Source organism: Nyctereutes procyonoides, unplaced genomic scaffold (assembly GCF_905146905.1).
Source record: "Nyctereutes procyonoides isolate TBG_1078 unplaced genomic scaffold, NYPRO_anot_genome, whole genome shotgun sequence".
In the NCBI taxonomy this organism is placed as follows: domain Eukaryota; kingdom Metazoa; phylum Chordata; class Mammalia; order Carnivora; family Canidae; genus Nyctereutes; species Nyctereutes procyonoides.
In genome coordinates this window covers 66,630,874-66,652,096 of record NW_026575146.1, presented here as the reverse complement: position 1 = coordinate 66,652,096, position 21,223 = coordinate 66,630,874, and the positions used below count along the sequence as shown (strand labels likewise).

The following is a 21,223-nucleotide window of genomic DNA, read 5'->3' as shown; positions in this document are numbered from 1 at the left end:
TGGGTACCCTCTTCCTTGCAAGATGGGCTGTACCCATCCTGGCCTTCCTTCTCTCCTCTTTCTTTCCTTCCTTCCTTTTTTTCCTTTCCTTCCTTTCCCTCTTTCTCTATTTTTGTTTTTGTTTTTCTTTTTTTTTCTTTTTGTTTTTCAAAAATAAAAATGCTAGTAGGTGAAATAGATTGCTTTTAAGCCACTGACATTAAAGCCCTCAGGCATTAAGGGCAGCCTTTTTTTTTTTATGCCTACATACCCTAACTTTACTTATTTATTTATTTTATTGGAGTTCAATTTTCCAACATATAGCATAACACCCAGAGCTCATCCCATCAAGTGCCCCCCTCAGTGCCCGACACCCAGTCACCCCCACCCCCACACCCCCCTCCACCTCCCTTTCCACCACCCCTTGTTCGTTTAAAGGCAGCCTTAAAGAGATTTACACTGGCTGTCTTCCTGTCCTCCACTATTATGCACAGCCAGTAAAAGTGTAGAAGTCAGTGCCAGACTTCTAGAATCCCAGTAGTGCACTATAGGTGAGGGTCCCCTGTTTTGGCCACTAAGCTGACAATGTAGAGGAGCCGATATCTCTCGGAACCCAGGTGGCAGATTCATGTTGAACCAGGAAACCGGACCTTCCTGTGTATCCCCCAGTCAGCAACTGCAAAGGATCTTTCTGACATGGGAACCCTCAGGTGGAGAGGGTGCTGCTTAGCATGGAGGCCAGAAAGTGGATCAAAACAGGCACAAGGTCAAAAGGGATAGTTCAAACCAACTGGCAAAGTCACCACCTGGAGGTAACAAACAAAAACCGCACCAACACTGACCCCAGGGCAGCCCCAGGGGCGCAGCGGTTTAGCGCCGACAGCCTGGGGTGTGGTCCCACATCAGGGATCCCTGCATGGAGCCTGCTTCTCCCTCTGCCTGTGTCTCTGTCTCTCTCCCTCTCTCCGTGTGTGTGTCTCTCATTAATAAATAAAATCTAAAAAAAAAAAAAAAAATTAAAAAAAAAAGAACACTGACCCCAGATCTATTCTAAGATAGGCTTCACTTCCTCCCACACCCTCCTGCTCCCAGTCCTTCCAGGTCAGGGGGAGGCGGGATGTGACCCCAGCGCCTGCCCTTCCCAGGCCCAGCAGACTTCCCCTGAGACAGCTGACGGGAAACAAAGCCCAGAGCAGTGGTGAGATGTACAGAACGTAGTTTCCTTTGGGGACTAGTCCTCAGCTGTTACAGAAAGAGAAGGAATTAAATCACTTGGAGGCTAGCGCTCTGCGGTGAGAAATCCTTCCCTGTGTACTGGATGGGATGGGAGGAAACAACTCTGTCAGGTGGGCACAGCAACCTTGTCTTTACTAATGTGAGACCAGCCTGACTGACAGTCACCCTTCAGGGTGTTCAGGCAGGTCCCTCCCCTCCAGCCTGTCAGGATTAATGTCTCCTGCCTGTGAGGCTCCTGGACACCTCCAGTCAGGTCACAGTCCCCAAATCTGCTGTCTGCCTGGGCTTGTAAAGGTAAACACATGAAAAAAAATCAGAAATCCCTAGGAAATGCAATTACAACATAGCACTACACCACATGTATTAAAAGAGCTGACCTTAAAGACTGGCACTATCAAGTATTGGCAGGGGCTGGAGATACTGGAACTCTCATACATGCCTGGTGGGAATGCAATAGTGAACAGCTTAGATCCCATTTTGGCTCTTTCATGAAAATGTTAACACCGGCCTACCTCTCTCTGCCTTTGGCATTGCACTTTGAGATTTAACATAAGAGAAATGAACCCTCTATCTGCATAAGGAATTATAATGAAAACATATAGAGGAGTTTGTTTGTGGAAGTCAAAAGCTGGAAATAAGCCAAGTGTACCAAATGCTCTAATTAAATAGATCAGTAGTGGTGTAAATCTGAAGAAAACAGTACTGTTGACTAAAAGGGACATATATGTGAAACGTCAGAGCTGAATGACCAAAGAAAAAGGGTGTGAGGGCACTTGGGTTGCTCAGTCGGTTAAGCATCTGCTTTCAGCTCAGGTCGTCATCTCAGAGTCCTGGAATGGAGCCCCACATCAGGCTCCCTACTCAGTGGGCAAACTGCTTCTCCCTCTGCCCCTACCCCAATTTGTACTCTAATAAAATCCTAAAAGACAAAAAAGAAAGAGGGTGAGATCTCCAGCTTGAGGAGGAATGGTTTATTTAAGAACGTCAGGACAGAAGCAAACCTTTGGCAATCTTAACAGAAGTAGAACTCCACACCACCACTGGCAGTTAAGACCTGCTTTTACAGCCCTAGATGACAGGGAGTATCTGGGAGAAAACCTGGGAGATGGATGTTTCAGAACAGGTGTCTGCCATAGTTGTATAGGATACTGTAAGAATGCTGGCAAGGCAGGGTTACAAAACTACATCCCTAGCCTATGAAATCTCCTGTTTTTTTGTTTTTTTTTTTTTTTTAAATCTCCTGTTTTTATCCTTTCCTGGCCTGCAACACAACAGCCTTGACATGTAAGCACCAGAGAGAGGATATAATTCAGAGACTTCTGGATAATTTTATGACAATGACCTCTGTTACACAGGATACCTGTGTCTGAAATTAAAGAATTTCTGTGCACACTGATCCTGCCCAGCCAGTCACTATATCTGTGATACAGTTTTATAATAGATACATTCCATAAATGGGTCTGATGACTCCTCTACTCCCTAATTACCCAATCATTTAGATTACCAATTAGAGTTTCCCTGCCTCTGTGGTGTTACAAGTGAATACTGTACAAAGGTCACATGGATCCTCTGAAGAATCTGAGTTAGAGACTCCACTCAACAGTGCAGGGCACTATGTGGTATCTGCTGTGGACAAGCAAAATATTCACATGGTCTCTACAAGTACTGGAGATGGTCTCAGCTGCTCCCTCTTCAGGGTGACCCGTGAACACGCAAAACTTCCTGGCATCTAGAACACAAAACCCAGATGTGGCCCCTAGGAGGCTGTATTAAATAAAATTGATGTAACACAGTACCACACTCTGGGTGATTAGACAAGAGAAATTTATTTTCCCACAAATCTGGAGTCCAGAAATTGGACATAAAGTGTCATCAGCAAGGTTAGTTTCTTCTAAGGCCTCTCCTTAGCTGGTAGATGGGGATTCCCTGTCTTCAGATGGTCATCCATGTGCACCCATATCCTCATCTCTTATCATGAAACCAGCTAGACTGCTTAAAAGTCCATCCTAATAACCCATTTCAACTTCATGATCTTTTTTAAGATGCCATGTATAACTATACTCACATTGTGTGGTACTGGCAGGTTACAACTTCAAAATAGGAATTGTGGGTGCACATTTAGCCCATCAGATAGGTTGTTAGAGTTAATGCAAATTCCCCAGGATGGAGAACAGTAAAGATGTACATATGTAGGTATTTTCCTCTCTGAGGCACAATAAATTTGTGATGCAATGAAATCTGTTCACTCCTAAGTGCCAGCAGAGCCCAACTCTGCTTTCCAACCACTCCTTAAAATGGATACAAATGGGCAGCCCCAGTGGCTCAGCGGTCTAGCATTACTTTCGGCCCAGGGTGTGATTCTGGAGACCCAGGATCGAGTCCCGCATCTGGCTCCCTCCATGGAGCCTGTTTCTCCCTCTGCCTGTGTCTCTGCCTCTCTCTCTGAATCTCTCATGAATAAATAAAATCTTAAAAAAAAAAAAAAAGAATGGATACAACACCTACAATTAAAGGTAATTAAATAAAAAGACCTATTAATGCATAAACCAGAGCAACAAGTGGCATCCAATTCCTCTATTACTGACTTGGAAGCTTCATTAATGCTTTAATCCACAGCATTAAAGACCAACAAAGTCCCTAAGGGATTTAGTCTTCCTGTGCAAGTAACCACCCAGGACACAGATTAGGTACTGATAATCAAAACTAGGTCACATGCATGACCAAAATTAGAAGGAAACGAAGAGGGCAGCCCCGGTGGCGCAGCGGTTTAGTGCTGCCTGCAGCCTGGGATGTGATCCTGGAGACCTGGGATCGAGTCCCACGTCGGGTTTCCTGCATGGAGCCTGCTTCTTCCTCTGCCTGTGTCTCTGCCTCTCTCTCTCTCTGAATAAATAAATAAATAAATCTTAAAAAAAAAAAAAGAAGGAAATGAAGAGGTCCAATTACCCATAATTTCCATCAGCAAATGACAACACAAAGACGTCAGCACTGTTAAGCATATTGGGTAGTGACTAATGTATATTATCAGGATCATCCTGGTGGCAGAGGTAAAATGACTTCTGCCATAGAATATAACAGTGACTTCTAACAATAACTTCAAACATATCAGAACGCAATATGCACATTCTGAATTTTTCCCAAAAGGCTAGAACTTACGGACAGTCAATTCACTGTGGACATTCAGGTAAACAAAGCTGAATTCAAGAAGGTGATGGACTCATAAAGGTTCTCCTCCAGAGATACTAAGCAAGGAAATATCAGTTTCTATGCTATTTTAAGTCTTTCTGCAGTGTGAACTCTCAAGTGGGGGAATGAATACAAATAACCGGCTAAAGGAATTTTGTTATTCACCTACTTATGAGGCTTCACTCCAGGGTGAATTCAGATTTTTATGAAACTATCTCTTTAAATTATCTCCCAAGACATTACATGCTAATCCTATTGCATTAGAGGACAGGGATTCAACAAATCAATTTTAGTGAACATAAACATTTGGTTCGTAATATCACCCACGAGGACTTTATTTACTACGGACTTCCTCATGTTGAAGGAGACTGAAGATTTAGCTGAAAGATTCCCCACAATACCAGGACCCCTAAGGCCTGTCACCACTGTGAACTCTGTGATGATGGCCAAGAGCACCGTAACTAATAAAAGATTTCCCACATTCACTGCAAGTGAAAGACTTTTCCCCTGTGTGAATTCTCTGGTGTTTTATGAATGTTGACTTGCACTTCCAAGATTTCCCACATTCATTACACTTATAAGGCTTTTCACCTGAGTGAACCTTTATGTGTACATTGAGGCTATTTCTTCTGACAAAGGACTTGCCACATTCACTGCATTCATAAGGCCTTTCCCGAGAGTGAACTCTCTGGTGAGAACGGAGGACAGAGCGAGCGGTAAAAGATTTCCCACATTCACTGCACTCATAGGGCCTTTCTCCGGTGTGAAGTCTCTGGTGGTCACGGAGGACAGAACTAGTGGTAAAAGATTTCCCACATTCACTACAGTCATAAGGACTTATTCCAAGGTGACTTTGACGATGATACCGGAGGGCACAGCTATGACTAAAAGACTTCCCACATTCATTGCACAGATAAGGCTTTTCTCCTGTGTGAATTCTCTGGTGTTGGATGAACGTCGACTTATAGTTCAAAGATTTGCCACATTCATTACATTTATAAGGCCTTTCACCTGAGTGAACCTTAATATGTACATTGAGGCTATTTCTGTGGAGAAAGAACTTGCCACAGTCATTGCACTTATAAGGTCTTTCTCCTGTGTGTACTCTTTGGTGAGAACGGAGGGCAGAACTAGAGGTAAAAGATTTTTGACATTCATTGCACTCATAAGGCCTTTCTCCCGTGTGAACTCTCTGGTGAGAACGAAGGACAGAAGTAGCAGAAAAAGATTTCCCACATTCACTGCATTCATAAGGCCGTTCTCCTGTGTGAATTCTCTGGTGTTGAATGAATGTTGACTTACACTTCAATGATTTCCCACATTCATTACATTTATAAGGTTTTTCACCTGAGTGAACCTTTAGGTGTACACTCAGGCTATTTCTTCGGACAAAAGACTTGCCACATTCACTGCACTCATAAGGCCTTTCTCCAGTGTGAACTCTGTGATGATAATGGAGGGCAGAACTTGTGGTAAAAGTTTTCCCACATTTACTACACTCATAAGGCCTTTCTCCAGTATGAAGTCTCTGGTGATCACGGAGGACAGAACTAGTGGTAAAAGTTTTCCCACATTCACTGCACTCATAAGGCCTTTCTCCAGTGTGAACTCTCTGATGAGAATGAAGGACGGAACTAGTAATAAAAGACTTCCCGCATTCACTGCACTCATAAGGCCTTTCTCCTGTGTGAATTCTCTGGTGTTTAATCAACGATGACTTACACTTCAAAGATTTCCCACATTCATTACACTTATAAGGCCTTTCACCTGAGTGAACCTTTCTGTGTACTTTGAGGATATTTTGTCGGACAAAAGACTTGCCACATTCACTGCACGCATAAGGCCTTTCTCCAGTGTGAATTCTTTGATGATAACGCAGGTCAGTCCTAGATATAAAAGATTTCCCACATTCATTGCACTCATAAGGCCTCTCTCCTGTGTGAATTCTCTGGTGTTTAATGAATGTTGACTTAAACTTAAATGATTTCCCACATTCATTGCACTTATAAGGCCTTTCACCTGAGTGAACCTTTATGTGTACATTGAGAGTATTTTTTCGGAGAAAGGACTTGCCACATTCTCTGCACTCAAAAGGCCTTTCTCCTGTGTGAATTCTCTGGTGTTTGATGAATGCTGACTTACACTTCAAAGATTTCCCACATTCGTTACACTTATAAGGCCTTTCACTTGAGTGAACCTTTATGTGTACATTGAGGCTATTTCTTCGCAAAAAGGACTTGCCACATTCATTGCACTCATAAGGCCTTTCTCCAGTGTGAACCCTCTGGTGAGAATGGAGGACAGAACGAGCAGTAAAACACTTTCCACAATCACTGCACTCAAAAGGTCTTTCCCCTGTGTGAGATCTCCGATGATAACAGAGGGCAGACATAGAGGGAAAAGATTTTCCACAGGCATGACACTTATAAAACCTTTCTCCAGGTTGAACTCTATGAGTAATCGACACTGAGCTACAGCTATAAGATTTTGCACATTCACTGCACACATAACTCTTCACTCCATGATGCCATCTCTGGGGATGAATGAGGACAGTTTTGGGACCTAAGGATTTCCCACATTTGCTACACGTGTATTGCCTGGATCCACTGTGAGTCTTTCCATGTTCACTCAGGGTTGATCTTTGCCTAGAGTATTTTCCATATTTGCCAAACTCATGATATCTTTCTCCAGTATGAGATCTCTGGTGTATAGCAAATAACGATTTGTACCTGAATGTTTTCCCACATTCACTACACACAAAGCACTGTCTTCCAGGGTGGACACCCTGGTCCTGAACATGGGGATGTTTGGGACTAAAGGCGTTCTTGCATTCTCCCCAAGGATAATGACTTTTTCTCCTTTGTAAAGTTGCCCTGCACTGTGTGATAGTGTTTGGCTTCTCCCCACTCACAGTGGCCTCTTGCCGCAGATGTCTCGAGCCAGACAGGAAGTCCTTCCGAACTTCCCTACAGGTAAAGGGCTTTCCTAAATCATGGATTCTGCAGCTCTTCACGTCACAGGCCCCATCGTTTCTGCATAGTGTTTCTCCCACGTGCTGCTGCTGTTCAAACTTTATACTGAAATAAAATCGTTTCCCACATGCTCCGCACCTCAACAGTTTCTGGCTGTTTTCTTTTCCCTGCTGCTCAGCCAAATGGAAAATGTCTCTCAAGACTGGACCACACATCTCACAGGGGTGGGTCTTCTGGGAAGTCAGAGCTACCCTGGGCGTCCTGGTCTGTGACACACCTCCAGAAGCACTCTGTTCAATGGGTGCCTGCACAGCCTCTGCTCCACAGCAGCAACCTGAACGCAAAGAAAGGCTGGTGAAACATGTGTTTTTTTGTTTTGTTTTAAGGATTTATTTATTTATTTATTTATTTATTTATTCATTCATTCATTCATTCATTCATTCATTCATTCATTCATTCATTCATTTATTTATGAGAGACACAGGCAGAGGGAGAAGTAGGCTCCACGCAGGAAGCCCGATGAGGGACTCGATCCCAGGACCGCAGATCATGCCCTGAGCCAAAGGTAGCCGCTGAACCGCTGAGCCACCCAGGTGTCCTGAAACATGTGTTAACTAAAGCGAAGAGGTAAGCCCACTCATCTAGGCATGACTGACTGTACAGTCTGTTTTTACAGACAAATGAGATGGAATTTGTTTGAATGAGAGGTTGCTGTACATTCCTGGGCCCAACTGGTCAAAGTATCATGGAGAACACACTAGAAAGATAAAAAAACTAGGGTATGACACAAGGAACAAAGGGTCTGCAACTTGTTCTCTGCCCAAAGGTTTGTGTAGGACCATTGCTGCTGCTGCCATTTGGCTGAATAGAGGCTGTAGGAATATATAATTACAAGAAATTTGCTTTCGTTCAAGGTCATCTTACGGGCATATGAATATGTCATGGCAAAATTTTCAGAGGTGAATGTTGAACCACACAGAAATAGCAGTGAGAGAAATGGGTGAGATGTGGAGGCCTGAGGAGGATCAACAACCCTTCCATTGGACATCATGGAATTACCAGGGAGTAGAACCGAGAAGTCCACAGATTGTCAACAGCAAGGAAGGAAAGAAAGAAATGAAGTGTGGCCATTGGCAACAGCACCAAACTCTGGTCAAAAAAACCAAAAGGTGCCCAGTATGATCTAAACACAATCCTAATATCGTACCTTCTCCAGCTCTATTCACCAGAAACAGGTTCCCCTTAGGCCACCTGGTCATGTGAGAAGCATGTCCATACCATGTTACACAAAGGCCTCTTCCCTATAAGCCCTAGTTGAGCAACACAGGGTCCCAGGCAATACAAATACTGTAGATAAACAGGCCAACTGAACCACTAAGACTGTCCTAGAGCCACTCAGGACACAAGAAAGAAAAACACCCTACACGATTGATGTCAGCAGGATGGTGGAAAAGCAGAAACCATCCTTTACCCCAACAAAAATCAATTCAACAGCCATCTATGAATGACATTAACCTCAGACAGCTCAAGAGCCCATAACACTGACTAGAACACAGTGGAGCATAAAAGAGGGCATAAGCACACAGAAAAGATGGCTGGAGACTGTATGAGCATAGACATGCGGGGATGGATAAGAAATCAGTCTGAGGCTATCTCCATCAGCCATAGCACAGGTGCTACCACAGTCCCTGCTCAGCAGAGGATCCTACTGCCTGCTCCAAGGAGAACACTGGCATCTTTGGCCATCCAGATAACTAATATCTGAAGCCAAAGCAATTTGAAAAACAGGATCAAGCTGAACGCAGCACACTTCTGATTTCGAACTATATTACAAAGCTATTCTTTTCAAAATATTAGTGTGCTGGCATAAAAACAGACCAGTAAAACTGAATAAAGAGCCCAGAAGTAAAGCAATATATATACAGACAAGTAATCTTGACAATTAGGCCAAGAATCTATACTGGGGAAAGAAGAATCTCTTTTAATACTTTTGTGAAATCTGAATATCCAAATTAAGACACAATGTAACTGGATCCCCATCTTACTCAAGGAAATGAACTTAAAACTGATTAAAGACTTAGACATATGATCTCAAGCCCTAAATTTAAATTTCCTAGAAAAACATAGGAAAAAAGCCTCCTTAACCTTATTCCTACCAATGAATTTTTTTTAATTTCTTTTTATTATTTATTTATGATAGTCACAGAGAGAGAGAGAGAGAGAGAGAAAGAGAGAGAGAGGGATCCCTGGGTGGCGCAGCGGTTTGGCGCCTGCCTTTGGCCCGGGGCGCGATCCTGGAGACCCGGGGTCGAGTCCCACGTCGGGCTCCCGGTGCATGGAGCCTGCTTCTCCCTCTGCCTGTGTCTCTGCCTCTCTCTCTCTCATGTGTGTGTGACTATCATAAATAAATAAAGAAAATTTAAAAAAAAAGTAATCTTAAAAAAAAAAGAGAAAGAGAGAGAGAGGCAGAGACACAGGCAGAGGGAGAAGCAGGCTCCATGCACCGGGAGCCCGATGTGGGATTCGATCCCGGGTCTCCAGGATCGTGCCCTGAGCCAAAGGCAGGCGCCAAACCGCTGCGACACCCAGGGATCCCCTACCAATGAATTTTTGAATATGACATCTAAAGCATACATGACAAAAGCAAAAAATAACAAGTACGACTATATCAAATTAAAAGTTGCAGCAGAGCCAAAGAAACACAGAAGAGAGTGAAAAGGATGTACAAGCGAGTAACACTTGCTAACAATCAGGAAAAATCAGTGAAATGAAAACTGAACCACAAGATATCACCTTCTATATGGTTCAATTACTATTACCAAAAAGACAAGAGGTAATATATTGGTCAGGATGTGCAGAAAAAAAAAAAAACACTGAATACTGCCACCTAGAATGTAAATAGGGAAGTCATTATGGAAAGTATTAGGGAGGGATCCCTGGGTGGCGCAGCGGTTTGGCGCCTGCCTTTGGCCCAGGGCACGATCCTGGAGACCCGGGATCGAATCCCACATCGGGCTCCCGGTGCATGGAGCCTGCTTCTCCCTCTGCCTGTGTCTCTGCCTCTCTCTCTCTCTCTCTCTCTCTCTCTTTCTGATTATCATAAATAAATTAAAAAAAAAAGGAAAGTATTAGGGAGATCCACAAAAATTTATTATTATTATTATTTTTTAAAGATTTTATTTATTTATTCATGAGAGAGGCAGAGAGAGAGAAGCAGGCTCCATGCAGGGAGCCTGACGCGGGACTCGATCCTGGGTCTCCAGGATCACGCCCCAAGCCTAAGGCAGGCGCCAAACCGCTGAGCCACCCAGGGGTCCCAACCCACAAAAATTTAAATTCCAACTATATATAGTCCATTATTGCCATTTCTAGGTATGTATCCCAAGGAAACAAAATCAGTATCTCCAGAAAGTATATGAATATGAAAATCCACTGCAGTATTGTTCACATAACCAATATAGGGAAACATGACCAAGCATGTGTGAGTATTTATAGTGACAAACATGGTGCACCTGGATGACAGTCTGTAGAGCATCCAACTCTTGCTCTCAAGGTGCTTAAGTTCAAGACCCACATTGGGCATGGAGTCTACAAATAAATAAATACTATCTAAACAAATAAATAAAATAAGTGACAAAGAACATTTAGCACATACAGGGCAGGAATACTCATCCATAAAAGAGTGTACAGGGGCAGCCTGGGTGGCTCAGTGGTTTAGCGCTGCTTTCAACCCAGGGCGTGATCCTGGAGAACTGGGATCGAGCCCTGTGTCGGGCTCCATGCATGGAGCCTGCTTCTCCCTCTGCCTGTGTCTCTGCCCGTCTTTCTCTCTGTGTGTCTCATGAATAAATAAATAAATAATCTTAAAAAAAAGAGTGTACAGGAATATTCAGCCATAAAAAAGAAGGCAACAGTGCCACTTGCCGTAAAACATAAATCTGGAAAACATTATGCTAGGTCAACTAAGCTACACAACAAAATACAAATTCTGTATATGGACAAAGGCTAACAATCCACTTATATGGATATTCATCAAGAAAAGAAATAAGTTAAATTCCTAGAAATAGGAAGCAGAATGCCAGAAGCTGTAGACTGAGGGAAATGGGGAGATGTCAGAAGGGGGTACACCCTTTCATTTACAAGATAAGTTCTGAGGATCTCATATACAGCACTTTGACTATAGTTGCTAATATTGTACTGTACACTTGAAATTTGCTATAAGGGTAGATATATTAACCTTTCAAACCACCGGGACAAAAATGTAATTATGTCAATTGATGCTGTGTTGATTAGGTTCATTTTGTTAATAATTTCATAATATTGGGGCACCTGAAGGGCCTAGTCATTTTTTGTTTTAAGATTTTATTTATTTACTCATGAGAGACAGAGAGACAGGCAGAGACATAGGCAGAGGGAGAAGCAGGCTCCTCACTGGGAACCCGATGAGGGACTCCATCCCACCCCAGTATCATGCCCCGAGTCAAAGATAGATACTCAACCGCTGAGCCACCCAGGCATCCTGGCCTAGTCAATTTAACGTCCAGCTCTTGGTTGGTTCGGAACTGACGTCTGGGTTGAGAGATCAAACCCTGCTGAGGCTCTGTGCTCAGCTGAGTTTCTATCTCCCTCAGGTGTCCCCCACTGCCTCACATTTTCTCACTCTCAAATACAAAAATAAACTTAAAAAACATTTTCATAATGTATTAAATCATTCTATACTATAATTTCACGAGTTAATATCTCCAAAAAGCTCATGGCAGGCAGGTAGAAAAAGAGATGTGAACACTATAAAAAGATCTATATAGGACAGACTTGAGAAGTAGCCCATGGTCCATTTAAGAAGTAAACTTGCCAATCCCTGGGCCAAAGGACAACACTCAACTACTGAGTCACCCAGGCATCCCTCATTTTGTTAATAATTTCATAAAGTAGTGCAGTGGTTTAAGCATCCAATTTCTTGGTTTCTGCACAGGTAGTGATATCAGGGTCCTCATATCGAGCCCCACCATAGGCTCCGTTCTCAGCACTGAGTCAGCTTAGGCTTCTCTCTTCCTTTCCTTTACTCTCTGCTTGCACGTGCAAGTACACACACTTTTTCCCTCTCATTCTCTCAAATACATAAATCTAAAAAAAACTACACCAATCTTATAAGGTATATCAAAAATTATCATATAATGTAATTTCACTGATATAATCTTATCTGTCAACAATATCTTAAAGCTCAAGGGAAGGCGGTGAGTAGAAGAGATGTAAACGCCACAGAAAGAACCATAGAGGACACTCTTGAGAAGTAGCCCATGGTCCACTTAAGACATAAAAATGCCAATGCCTGCAGTTTCAGGCACAGGCAGGCACAAGGAAATGACGCCTAAAGCAAGGCATCAAAAGCCGGGCCACAGAAATGGCACGGATCTGAACACATGTACCCAGCCGGGCAGAGGGCAAGCCAGGTGCAATTAATCAGCCTCCCTGCAGGACTACTGACCTCCAATGTCACCCTCAGGGTTCAGTACACAGGGCACGGGGACTGCAGGGCAGAGGAAAGGGCACACCAACAACTCAGAACTAGCCACAAAAGCAACTACCCAGAAAGCTGGGGAAGCAAGCAGTGCCCACAGGCCACACATGAGAAGGACAAACCATCCCCTGGAAAAGAGAGGAGGGGGATGTGGAATACAGAGTCTATTACTCCAGGTGAATGAGGACGGTGAAGGCCTTACCCAGTGAGGATATAAGTGTAAAGTTCTCCAGCATCACATGGTGGTACAGCCGTCTCTGAGCCTCATCCAGAAGTCTCCACTCCTTCCAGGAGAAGTACACGGCAATGTCCTCAAAGGTCACGCCACCCTGTCAGGACAGCGACAGATGGAACCATGAACATTCTCTCTCTCTCTCTGAGAACCCACAATCCAACCCCCCCCCAAAGCACCCCAGTCTCCCCTGCCACCTCAGCTCCCCACCGTGGGATAAATGCCAGGTCCTGGTGCCACTAATGCTGCACTCCTCTCGCCTTCCCGTCAATCACTGTTCAGTCCTCAGTAGTAACAGACACAGGACATGTAGGTGCAATCTAAGCTCTGGGTGTGGCCTGCAAGGTCCCATCTCCCTGTCACGATATTCCAAATGAAGGCTCCCAGATTATGCCCCGAGACAGCCAGGTATGGGCCCTGCTTTACCAGAGAGTCCTCAATATCAGGACCCTGAGGTCCTTGGCTCACACCTCCTCTCCATGTGCACATGATTCTGTAGACTGTACCTCTCTCCTGTCTTCAGACCCCACAGATGAACGCCCACGCCTTCCTGCCCCCACACCACACGATTCTCCCACCACTCACTCTTGTACTCGTCACAGGTCATCCAAAGGATGTTTGATGGCTCCACTACCACCCCAGGACTCTCATGGATCCCAACTGAGGGAAAGCCTCAATGCTGCTGAGAAGCCCTCCTCAACCTGCCTGTAATCCTCCCTTCAATGACAGGCACTCACAAGCAAATGTCAACTTAGGATACTCACAGACCCTCTTCTACTTCTGTGCTGCCCATGCTGTCCCTCAACCATCAGAACCCACCACTGTCCACTGAACCGTTGTGAAGACCCCAGCACTAAAGGTCTCCCTGCCAGGCACAGTGAAGCAGCAATGATCACATCTGCCCAGACCTTATCCAGCAGCAAGACTTTGAAAGACCCCAAATATGGTAAAAGCTGATCCCAAAATTCTGCTGAAGCCCTACAAAACTGGTAAGATAGGGATCCCTGGGTGGCGCAGTGGTTTAGCGCCTGCCTTTGGCCCAGGGCGCGATCCTGGAGACCCGGGATCGAGTCCCGCGTCGGGGTCCCGGTGCGTGGAGCCTGCTTCTCCCTCTGCCTGTGTCTCTGCCTCTCTCTCTCTCTCTGTGTGACTATCATAAATAAATAAAAATTAAAAAAAAAAAACTGGTAAGATAGTAGCCCCTGTTTCCCAAACACTCGTAGGTTCAGCATTTGACTCTTGATCTCAGAGTCCAGAGGTCAAGTCTCATTTTGGGCTCCACAAGTGCATGGAGCCGCCTTAAAACAGACAGACAAAAACAAAAACAAAAAAAAAACCCAAAACTCCCAGTTGTCCTCTGCTATCCCTTGTTCCATCCATCACCCTGTGGAAGGCTTGCCCATCTGACTGCCAGATCATTCTCTCTACCTTCACCTGTGTTCGCAATGCCCAGCAACTATAAAAACTCACGCTGAACAATAGAACCACTCTTCAGCACAGTTTAGTAGGACCCGGTGACCTACTAATAGCACTGCTAATATTCTCTGCATTCCCTTCCTTTTTTTTTTTTTAAGATTTTATTTATTTATTCATGAGAGACAAAGAGACAGAGACAGAGACAGGCAGAGGCATAGGCATAGGCAGAGGGAGAAGCAGGCTCCACGCAGGGAGCCTGAAGTGGGACTCCATCCTGGGACTCCAGGATGACACCCTGGGCCGAAGGCAGGCGCTAAACCGCTGAGCCACCCAGGCATCCCTGCATGCCCTTCCTAAATGGGACCCAAATCTCCCCCTGCTCCGCACAACAGCCATCACTTTGGGAAGCCTCCAATCTGCAACTTTCCCCCAGTTTCCCAAAATGTCCTGTCCAGCTGCCCACTCCACACCATCACTCACACTTCCCTAAGACATCTAAGATGCTTAACCATGTCAAGACAAGTTAGGACACCCCAAGGGATAATGAACATACTGCCAACTTCCATCAGGTTCACGGGAGCTTCAATCCCTTCCGCTGCTATTCATAACGCGAAACCTCACTAAACTGGAGTCAGGAGGTTGCACTTCGGGGAGCTCAGGCACTACCAATGTGATCAACTGCAGGCCCAACAGAAAGCGATGGGATTGACCTTATATGGGACACGACTTCACTACCTCAGGCCCCAAAAAGACAGGCTTTCCTGATCACCGCACCCAACAGCTCAGCCAATGAGAAGCCGCAACTCCCAACTTACTCCAGTGGACTTGTAGTTTACAACAGCCTCCCCAACTTCCCCCCTTTCCCCTTAAAATAGACTACCTCTCTCCTGTTCTCCACACTGGCCTGCTATTTTGACTCAGCTGCTTTATTCCAAACCGCAGTTCTCTGTCGCTCCTACATCAAGCCATTTTTGCGGGGAACTGGCACTTTTTAAGGTTCACGTAACAAAGGCCCTGGGGTTTGCCCTGACTCCTCCCTTCCTTTTCTCACCTGCAACACCCACAATCGGCCTCGGCCCTTCTCAAAACATAGACCAGAGTCAACCGGTTGACCACGGCCACGGTGGCCACGGAGTCCATCAACAATCCACCGACTCCTGCGATTCCCTCCTCCTCGCTTACCCCCGCGGGGCGTGCCCTTCTCTGCGGTCAGATAAAGCCTATGTACACCCGGGTCGCCCCCCTCTCAGCATCGCTAGGACAGACGGCCCCGTCAGGCAGCGAGGGCGCAGGCCTCACTGGCCGCGCGGCACCTGCTTTGACAGAAAGAATGGACCCGTGTAGCTCCCCGCTGCTGGCGCAGCCAACTCCCACCCCCGCAGCCTCCGTCCCAGCCAACCCCTCCCCTGCAATACAGCGCGCCCGCGGTCACACGTGGGGTCCCTGCACACCGGCGCCTCCCTGTCCGGAACGCCGGGGCCGGGGTCGCAGGGCCACGAGCAGGGGCCCCGCGCTCGGGCCTTAGCGGTCTCGGTGCGAGGAGGGCGGGGAGGGTCCTGAGGACGAGCGTTTACCTGCGCCGGGGCCCTGGGCGCGGCCGCCGCCATCGGACTCGGGAGGCGGAGTAGGGCCGAGAGCTGAGGGAACGGAGCGGACACCCGGACCATCATTCTTTTTCCAGTCTTCATCATGAGAAGCGTTGCGGAGCCTCGGACCCCAGTCTTGCGTTGGAGCGACAGCCTGCCCTTACCTCTTCTCGATCAGTAATCCTTCCGAAATTGCTTTCCTGAACCCAGGCAAGGTAAACAAACGGAAAAAGAAGCCTAAGGTCGTAATGGGCCGGAAGTCCCGCCCCGGGGCCGGCGCCCGCCCATAAACGCCTCTTCTTATTCCCTCATTGGCTCCTCGCCGCTCCCTCAGTGCCCAGGCACTTCCAGGTGGTGTGGTTCCTAGAAGGTCTGGCTGTCTCCCGTAGTGGGTCCTACACCCTGGAGGTTCAGGGCTTTTTTTGGTGGCATCCTAAGGTCTGCCGGGAAATCCTGCTTCTATAGCGGGACCAGCTTTTTTCTTTATTAAGGGTGAAGAAGAGCCATAATTTCAGACTCCATAACAGTTTTCAAAGGAGAAAACTATTATTTTAGATGCTCTCAAATCTCCAATCCTTTCGCAGAGGTAAATGACCTATCATTTCTTGAGGTACTTCAGAAAGAAAGGTGTGTTTTGAGTTGCTGGAGAGGTTGTTTTTCATCAATTCTTGCGCCCTGAAGCGTTAGAATACGTTTTGTAGTTAGGAACAATAGAAAACAATAGAAACCTCCCTTCTAAATGATAAAAATTCAACATTGGGGATCCCTGGGTGGCGCAGCGGTTTGGCGCCTGCCTTTGACCCAGGGCGCGATCCTGGAGACCTGGGATCGAATCCCACATCGGGCTCCCGGTGCATGGAGCCTGCTTCTCCCTCTGCCTGTGTCTCTGCCTCTCTCTCTCTCTCTCTCTCTCTCTCTCTCTGTGACTATCATAAATAAATAAAAATTTTAAAAAAATTCAACATTGCCTCCTAAAGGGCTGTTGGCTTTATTCAGCGATTTCTGACTTGGGCAGCATCCCATCTAGCAAGTAGAGGGCAGCCTCAAGGAAGCAGTACAGAAAGGGAAAGGGTTTTTTGTTGTTCCTTTATTTTTATTTTTATTTGTTCTTTTAAAAATATTTTAGTTATTTGAGAGAGCATGAGCAGGGGCAGAGGGAGAAGCAGGCCTCCCACAGAGCAGGGAGCTGGATCCTACACTCTAGGATCATGACGTGAACTGAAGGCAGATGTTTAACCGACTGAGCCATCAGGGCACCCAGAATGGTTTTTAAAGATAGGACAAATACATTATAAACAGGAAAAAAAAAAGGATTATATCAGGTGAGGGCGCCTTAATGTGAGGCAAAATAGTCTTTCTAGGGCTATGCCTCAACTTTTGGGTAAGAGGGCCCAATCATGTGGCAGATTACCTCAGGACACGAGATTAGGACCTGAGCCAAAGGCAGACACTCAACCACTGAGCCACCCAGGCATCCCCGTATGATATCCTTTTAGAATTGCTTTGGCACACAGGTGGATTGCTCTGTCTGTGCCTGTGTTCACATACATTCCCATATTACCAAATCCCAATTTCAGCTGCTTAGCACTACGGAAATCAATACTCAAGAGAGAGGTATTTTTTTTAAAAGATTTTATTTATTTATTCATAGAGACAGAGAGAGGTAGAGACACAAGCAGGCATCATACAGAGAGCCTGATGTGGGACTCGATTCAGGGTCTCCAGGATCACGCCCTGGGCTGCAGGTGGCGCTAAACCGCTGCGCCACTGGGGCTGCCCAAGAGAGGTATTGATTGGAAAGGAAAAAGCTTTATTCAGAAGGCTGGCCACCTGGGGAGAAGGTGGACTCTTGTACAAAGATCAACCTCAAGGTTTCTACCTCTCCCAGGAGTTTTTATTATTTTTTAAACCATTCTTTATTTTTTTTTAAAGATTCCATTTATTTATTCAGGAGAGACACAGAGACAGCGTCAGAGACACAGGCAGAGGGCCCGACATGGGACTCGAATTCTGGGTCTCCAGGATCATGCCGTGGCCCAAACTACGCAGGCTGTCCTCCCAGGCGTTTTTAAAGGATTCTAGGGCAGTTAGCCAGTAAAGGAAGCACAGCAGTCCTTAACACTTTTTGACAACATGCAGACTTGATGGTTCTAGTTATAGATGTTATCGCAGTGGTGCAAGGGTGTGTGCAAGAGGGTCTGTTTTACTTTGTGGCATGCAGAAGTGCTCAGCTCTTTCTAGGAGAGAATGCATGATCTGTAGATAAACAAAAAGTTAATCATGTAGGCTAAGGATGCTTGTTAAACTCTAAGATTACTAGGTCACCCAAGGGCCTGAGGTGGCTTCAACCATATATACTGTTTTTCTTAGTACTGAAAAGTGAATCTCAGCTGCCACCAGATTGAGGTCACATTCCAGTTGAGTTCTCTTTCCAGCGGTCTCATGATGCAGACCATTGACCCTTATGGCAAAGCATCCCCTGATGAGAACCCAAACTACCCCCTCAACCACTAATGATTGCCCTGAGCCAGCAAACTCAATCCACTGACTCCAAGACAACGATCTGTTTGATGTTCACTGCCTCCTTGCATGTACCTATCCACCTTGGCCCCATATTTCCTTATATGAACCTCAAACTCTTGTTCATCACTCTGGAGTCAGTCTTTGAAAGGCTAGTCTATTGTCTTTCCTGTGTTGGTCAGGCTGAAAGAGATTCCTTTCTTGTTTCACCACCACAACTTTCTCTGCCATTGGATTTTGTCACCATAGAGTGGCCAAAGCTAATCTGTCAAACAAAGCACTCCCAGGTTAGGTGCTCTCGCATCCCTGTGCCCCGAAACTACAACAAAGTCAGAAGTCAGAATTTGTTGACAAACCAGCTCCTGAGGTTTTTTTCCCCTTAAGATAATTGTGGACAACCTAATCTGCTGAGTTTAGTCCAGGCATCTACACCCCGTCACTGCCAGGAGGTACCAGAGTGGTCACGATAGAGCATGTGGGAGGAACGTAGGATCACCTGTGGACTGTGCTGTGTCCCTGGAGAGCAAGAATGGCCAGAGAGCTCTGGGCAGGGCAATGCCTCAAGGATTGATGGTGAAAACGTCAGCTCCAGCGAATTACGGGTACTCAACCCAGAGGGTTCTTCCAACAACTGCCAGGTGTCTTGTCTTTGTGCCGCTCCTGCCCTCTCACCCAGCAGCAGACCACCCCACAAGCTCCTTCCTGGCTAGATGAGACCATGATCCCAAGTGTGTGTGGAAGAAATAAAAGGCCTCCGCAGATCCTGCAAGCCTGACCAAGGAAACCTTTTCTTTATGGTAAAGGCCCTATATTGCCTGGACTCCGGCCCTTCAGGTGGAGAGGGAGGTCAGCACTGATATGGATGTTCTGGGTGAGGTCTTGCCCAGGGGGGAATCCCTGTCTTTCTCAGGACAGTCCCTGTCCCACCTGTCTCTCAGTCCTTTCTGGCCAAAGGGAGGCTGGAAGTGGCCAGCCCTGCAAGCTTCCCGAGACAGTGGTCTGGAAACAAAGCCCAGAGCAGTGGTGAGATGCACGGAATGTCGACTCTTTGGGGACCAGCAGTCAACTATTACAGAAAGAGAAGGAATTAAATTAATTGGAGGCTGGTGCTCCACAGTGGGAAATCCTTCCAATGTACAGGTGGGATCAGAGGAAGCAACTCTGAACCCAGTGGGTGTGGGTGTGTCCCCCACACCCCTGCCTTACAGTCACCCCTGAGTGTTCAAGGAGGTCCCTCCAGCCTGTCAGGATTAACTTATCCTGCCTGTGATGCTCCTGCACACCCCCAGCCAGCGTGCAGCCTCCACAGTGAGTGGTTTCCTACCAAACACCCAAATGCAGTTTCTAAGAACCTTCTCTGAGCATATCCTGTTCTCATAAGGGAGCGGGGTGTGTGTGTGTGTGCGATTTACACTCTGGATATTGGCAAACACTACACATGAGGGATGAATTTTTGTTTTTCTGAATGCCTAAACTTAAGAAAATGATGCTGTCATGGTAAAAATGCACCCTAGATTTATACATGTAAGGTGTTTTGGGCCATGATATTGAGCAAAACACAAAAAATCTGGAAAAATAATGAAGAAATAGCCTTCCAGTATTACCATGACTCCATAGAGAAAAATGTCACACCATGTAAGAATGAGAAAATTCTAACATTTATCTTTGTTGTATGTATATAGTCTATTTTTTTAAAGATTGTATTTATTTATTCATGAGATAGAGCGAGAGGCAGAGATACAGACAGAGGGAGAAGCAGGCTCCATGCAGGGAGCCTGACATGGACTCGACCCTGGGACCCCAAGACCACGACCCGAGCCGAAGGCAGCGCTAAACCACTGAGCCACCAAGGCTGCCCGTATGTATATAGTTTTTGTAATTGAAAAGGGAACTAGCTTAAACTCACATAAAAGAAAATAGACAAGGGCCACTTGGGTGGCTCAGCTGGTTAAGCACATGACTTCAGTTCAGGTCATGATCCCAGGGTTCTGGGATCAAGCCAGGTATCCAGCACCCTGCTCAGTGGGAAGTTAGCTTCTCCCTCTGCCCCTCCCTCTGCTTGTGTTCTCTCTCACATGTTCTCTCTCAAATAAATAAAATCTTTAAAAAAGAGAGAGAGGGATCCCTGGGTGGCGCAGCGGTTTGGCGCCTGCCTTTGGCCCAGGGTGCGATCCTGGAGACCCGGGATCGAATCCCATATTGGGCTCCCGGTGCATGGAGCCTGCTTCTCCCTCTGCCTGTCTCTCTGCCTCTCTCTCTCTCTCTCTGTGACTATCATAAATAAAAAGAGAGAGAGAGAGAGAGAGAGAGGAGAGAAAACAGGCAAATGATACAAATTGGAATTTTACCCAGGAAGTCATATAGGTAGTAAACAAATGAAAAAATATTCAACATCAGAAATCCCTAGGAAATGCAATTAGAACATAGTACTACACGCGTAATAAAAAGGCGGACGTTAAAGACTGGCGGTACCAGGTATTGACAGGGACTGGAAATACTGGAACTCTCATACGTGCCTGGTAAGAATACAATAGTGAAGTTTAGAATCCCATATTGACCCCATTCATGAAAATGTTAA

At 45.9% G+C, this 21,223-nt stretch overlaps 1 protein-coding gene across 3 annotated transcripts; it reads right to left on the bottom strand.

Moving 5' to 3' along the window:
• Positions 1 to 3,018: 3,018 nt before the first annotated feature.
• Positions 3,019 to 20,808, bottom strand: LOC129500883 (zinc finger protein 665-like). 3 transcript variants are annotated; one of them, XM_055311770.1, is made up of 4 exons: positions 19,573 to 20,808; positions 16,114 to 18,381; positions 13,094 to 13,220; positions 3,019 to 7,707 (listed from the first exon to the last, which is right to left on the bottom strand). In XM_055311770.1, the coding sequence occupies exons 2-4, from the start codon at positions 16,228 to 16,230 to the stop codon at positions 4,811 to 4,813; spliced, it is 3,141 nt and encodes a 1,046-aa protein (XP_055167745.1). In that variant the 5' UTR covers positions 16,231 to 18,381; positions 19,573 to 20,808; the 3' UTR covers positions 3,019 to 4,810. The 3 variants fall into 3 exon arrangements, with proteins under 3 accessions (XP_055167745.1, XP_055167744.1, XP_055167746.1); XM_055311769.1 differs by having other exon boundaries at positions 16,114 to 20,808; XM_055311771.1 differs by lacking the exons at positions 16,114 to 18,381; positions 19,573 to 20,808 and adding an exon at positions 15,420 to 15,754.
• Between the last annotated feature and the right edge of the window lie 415 nt (positions 20,809 to 21,223).

Bases quoted from the DNA above. Each gene is read 5' to 3' on its own strand.
- LOC129500883 (XM_055311769.1), bottom strand. From the start codon at position 16,230: ATGATGAAGACTGGAAAAAGAATGATGGTCCGGGTGTCCGCTCCGTTC. The intron at 13,221-16,113 runs GTAAACGCTCGT...CTGTCCTGACAG, and splicing joins CGCCCAGGGCCCCGGCGCAG to GGTGGCGTGACCTTTGAGGA. The intron at 7,708-13,093 runs GTAAGGCCTTCA...CTTTGCGTTCAG, and splicing joins TACACTTATATCCTCACTGG to GTTGCTGCTGTGGAGCAGAG.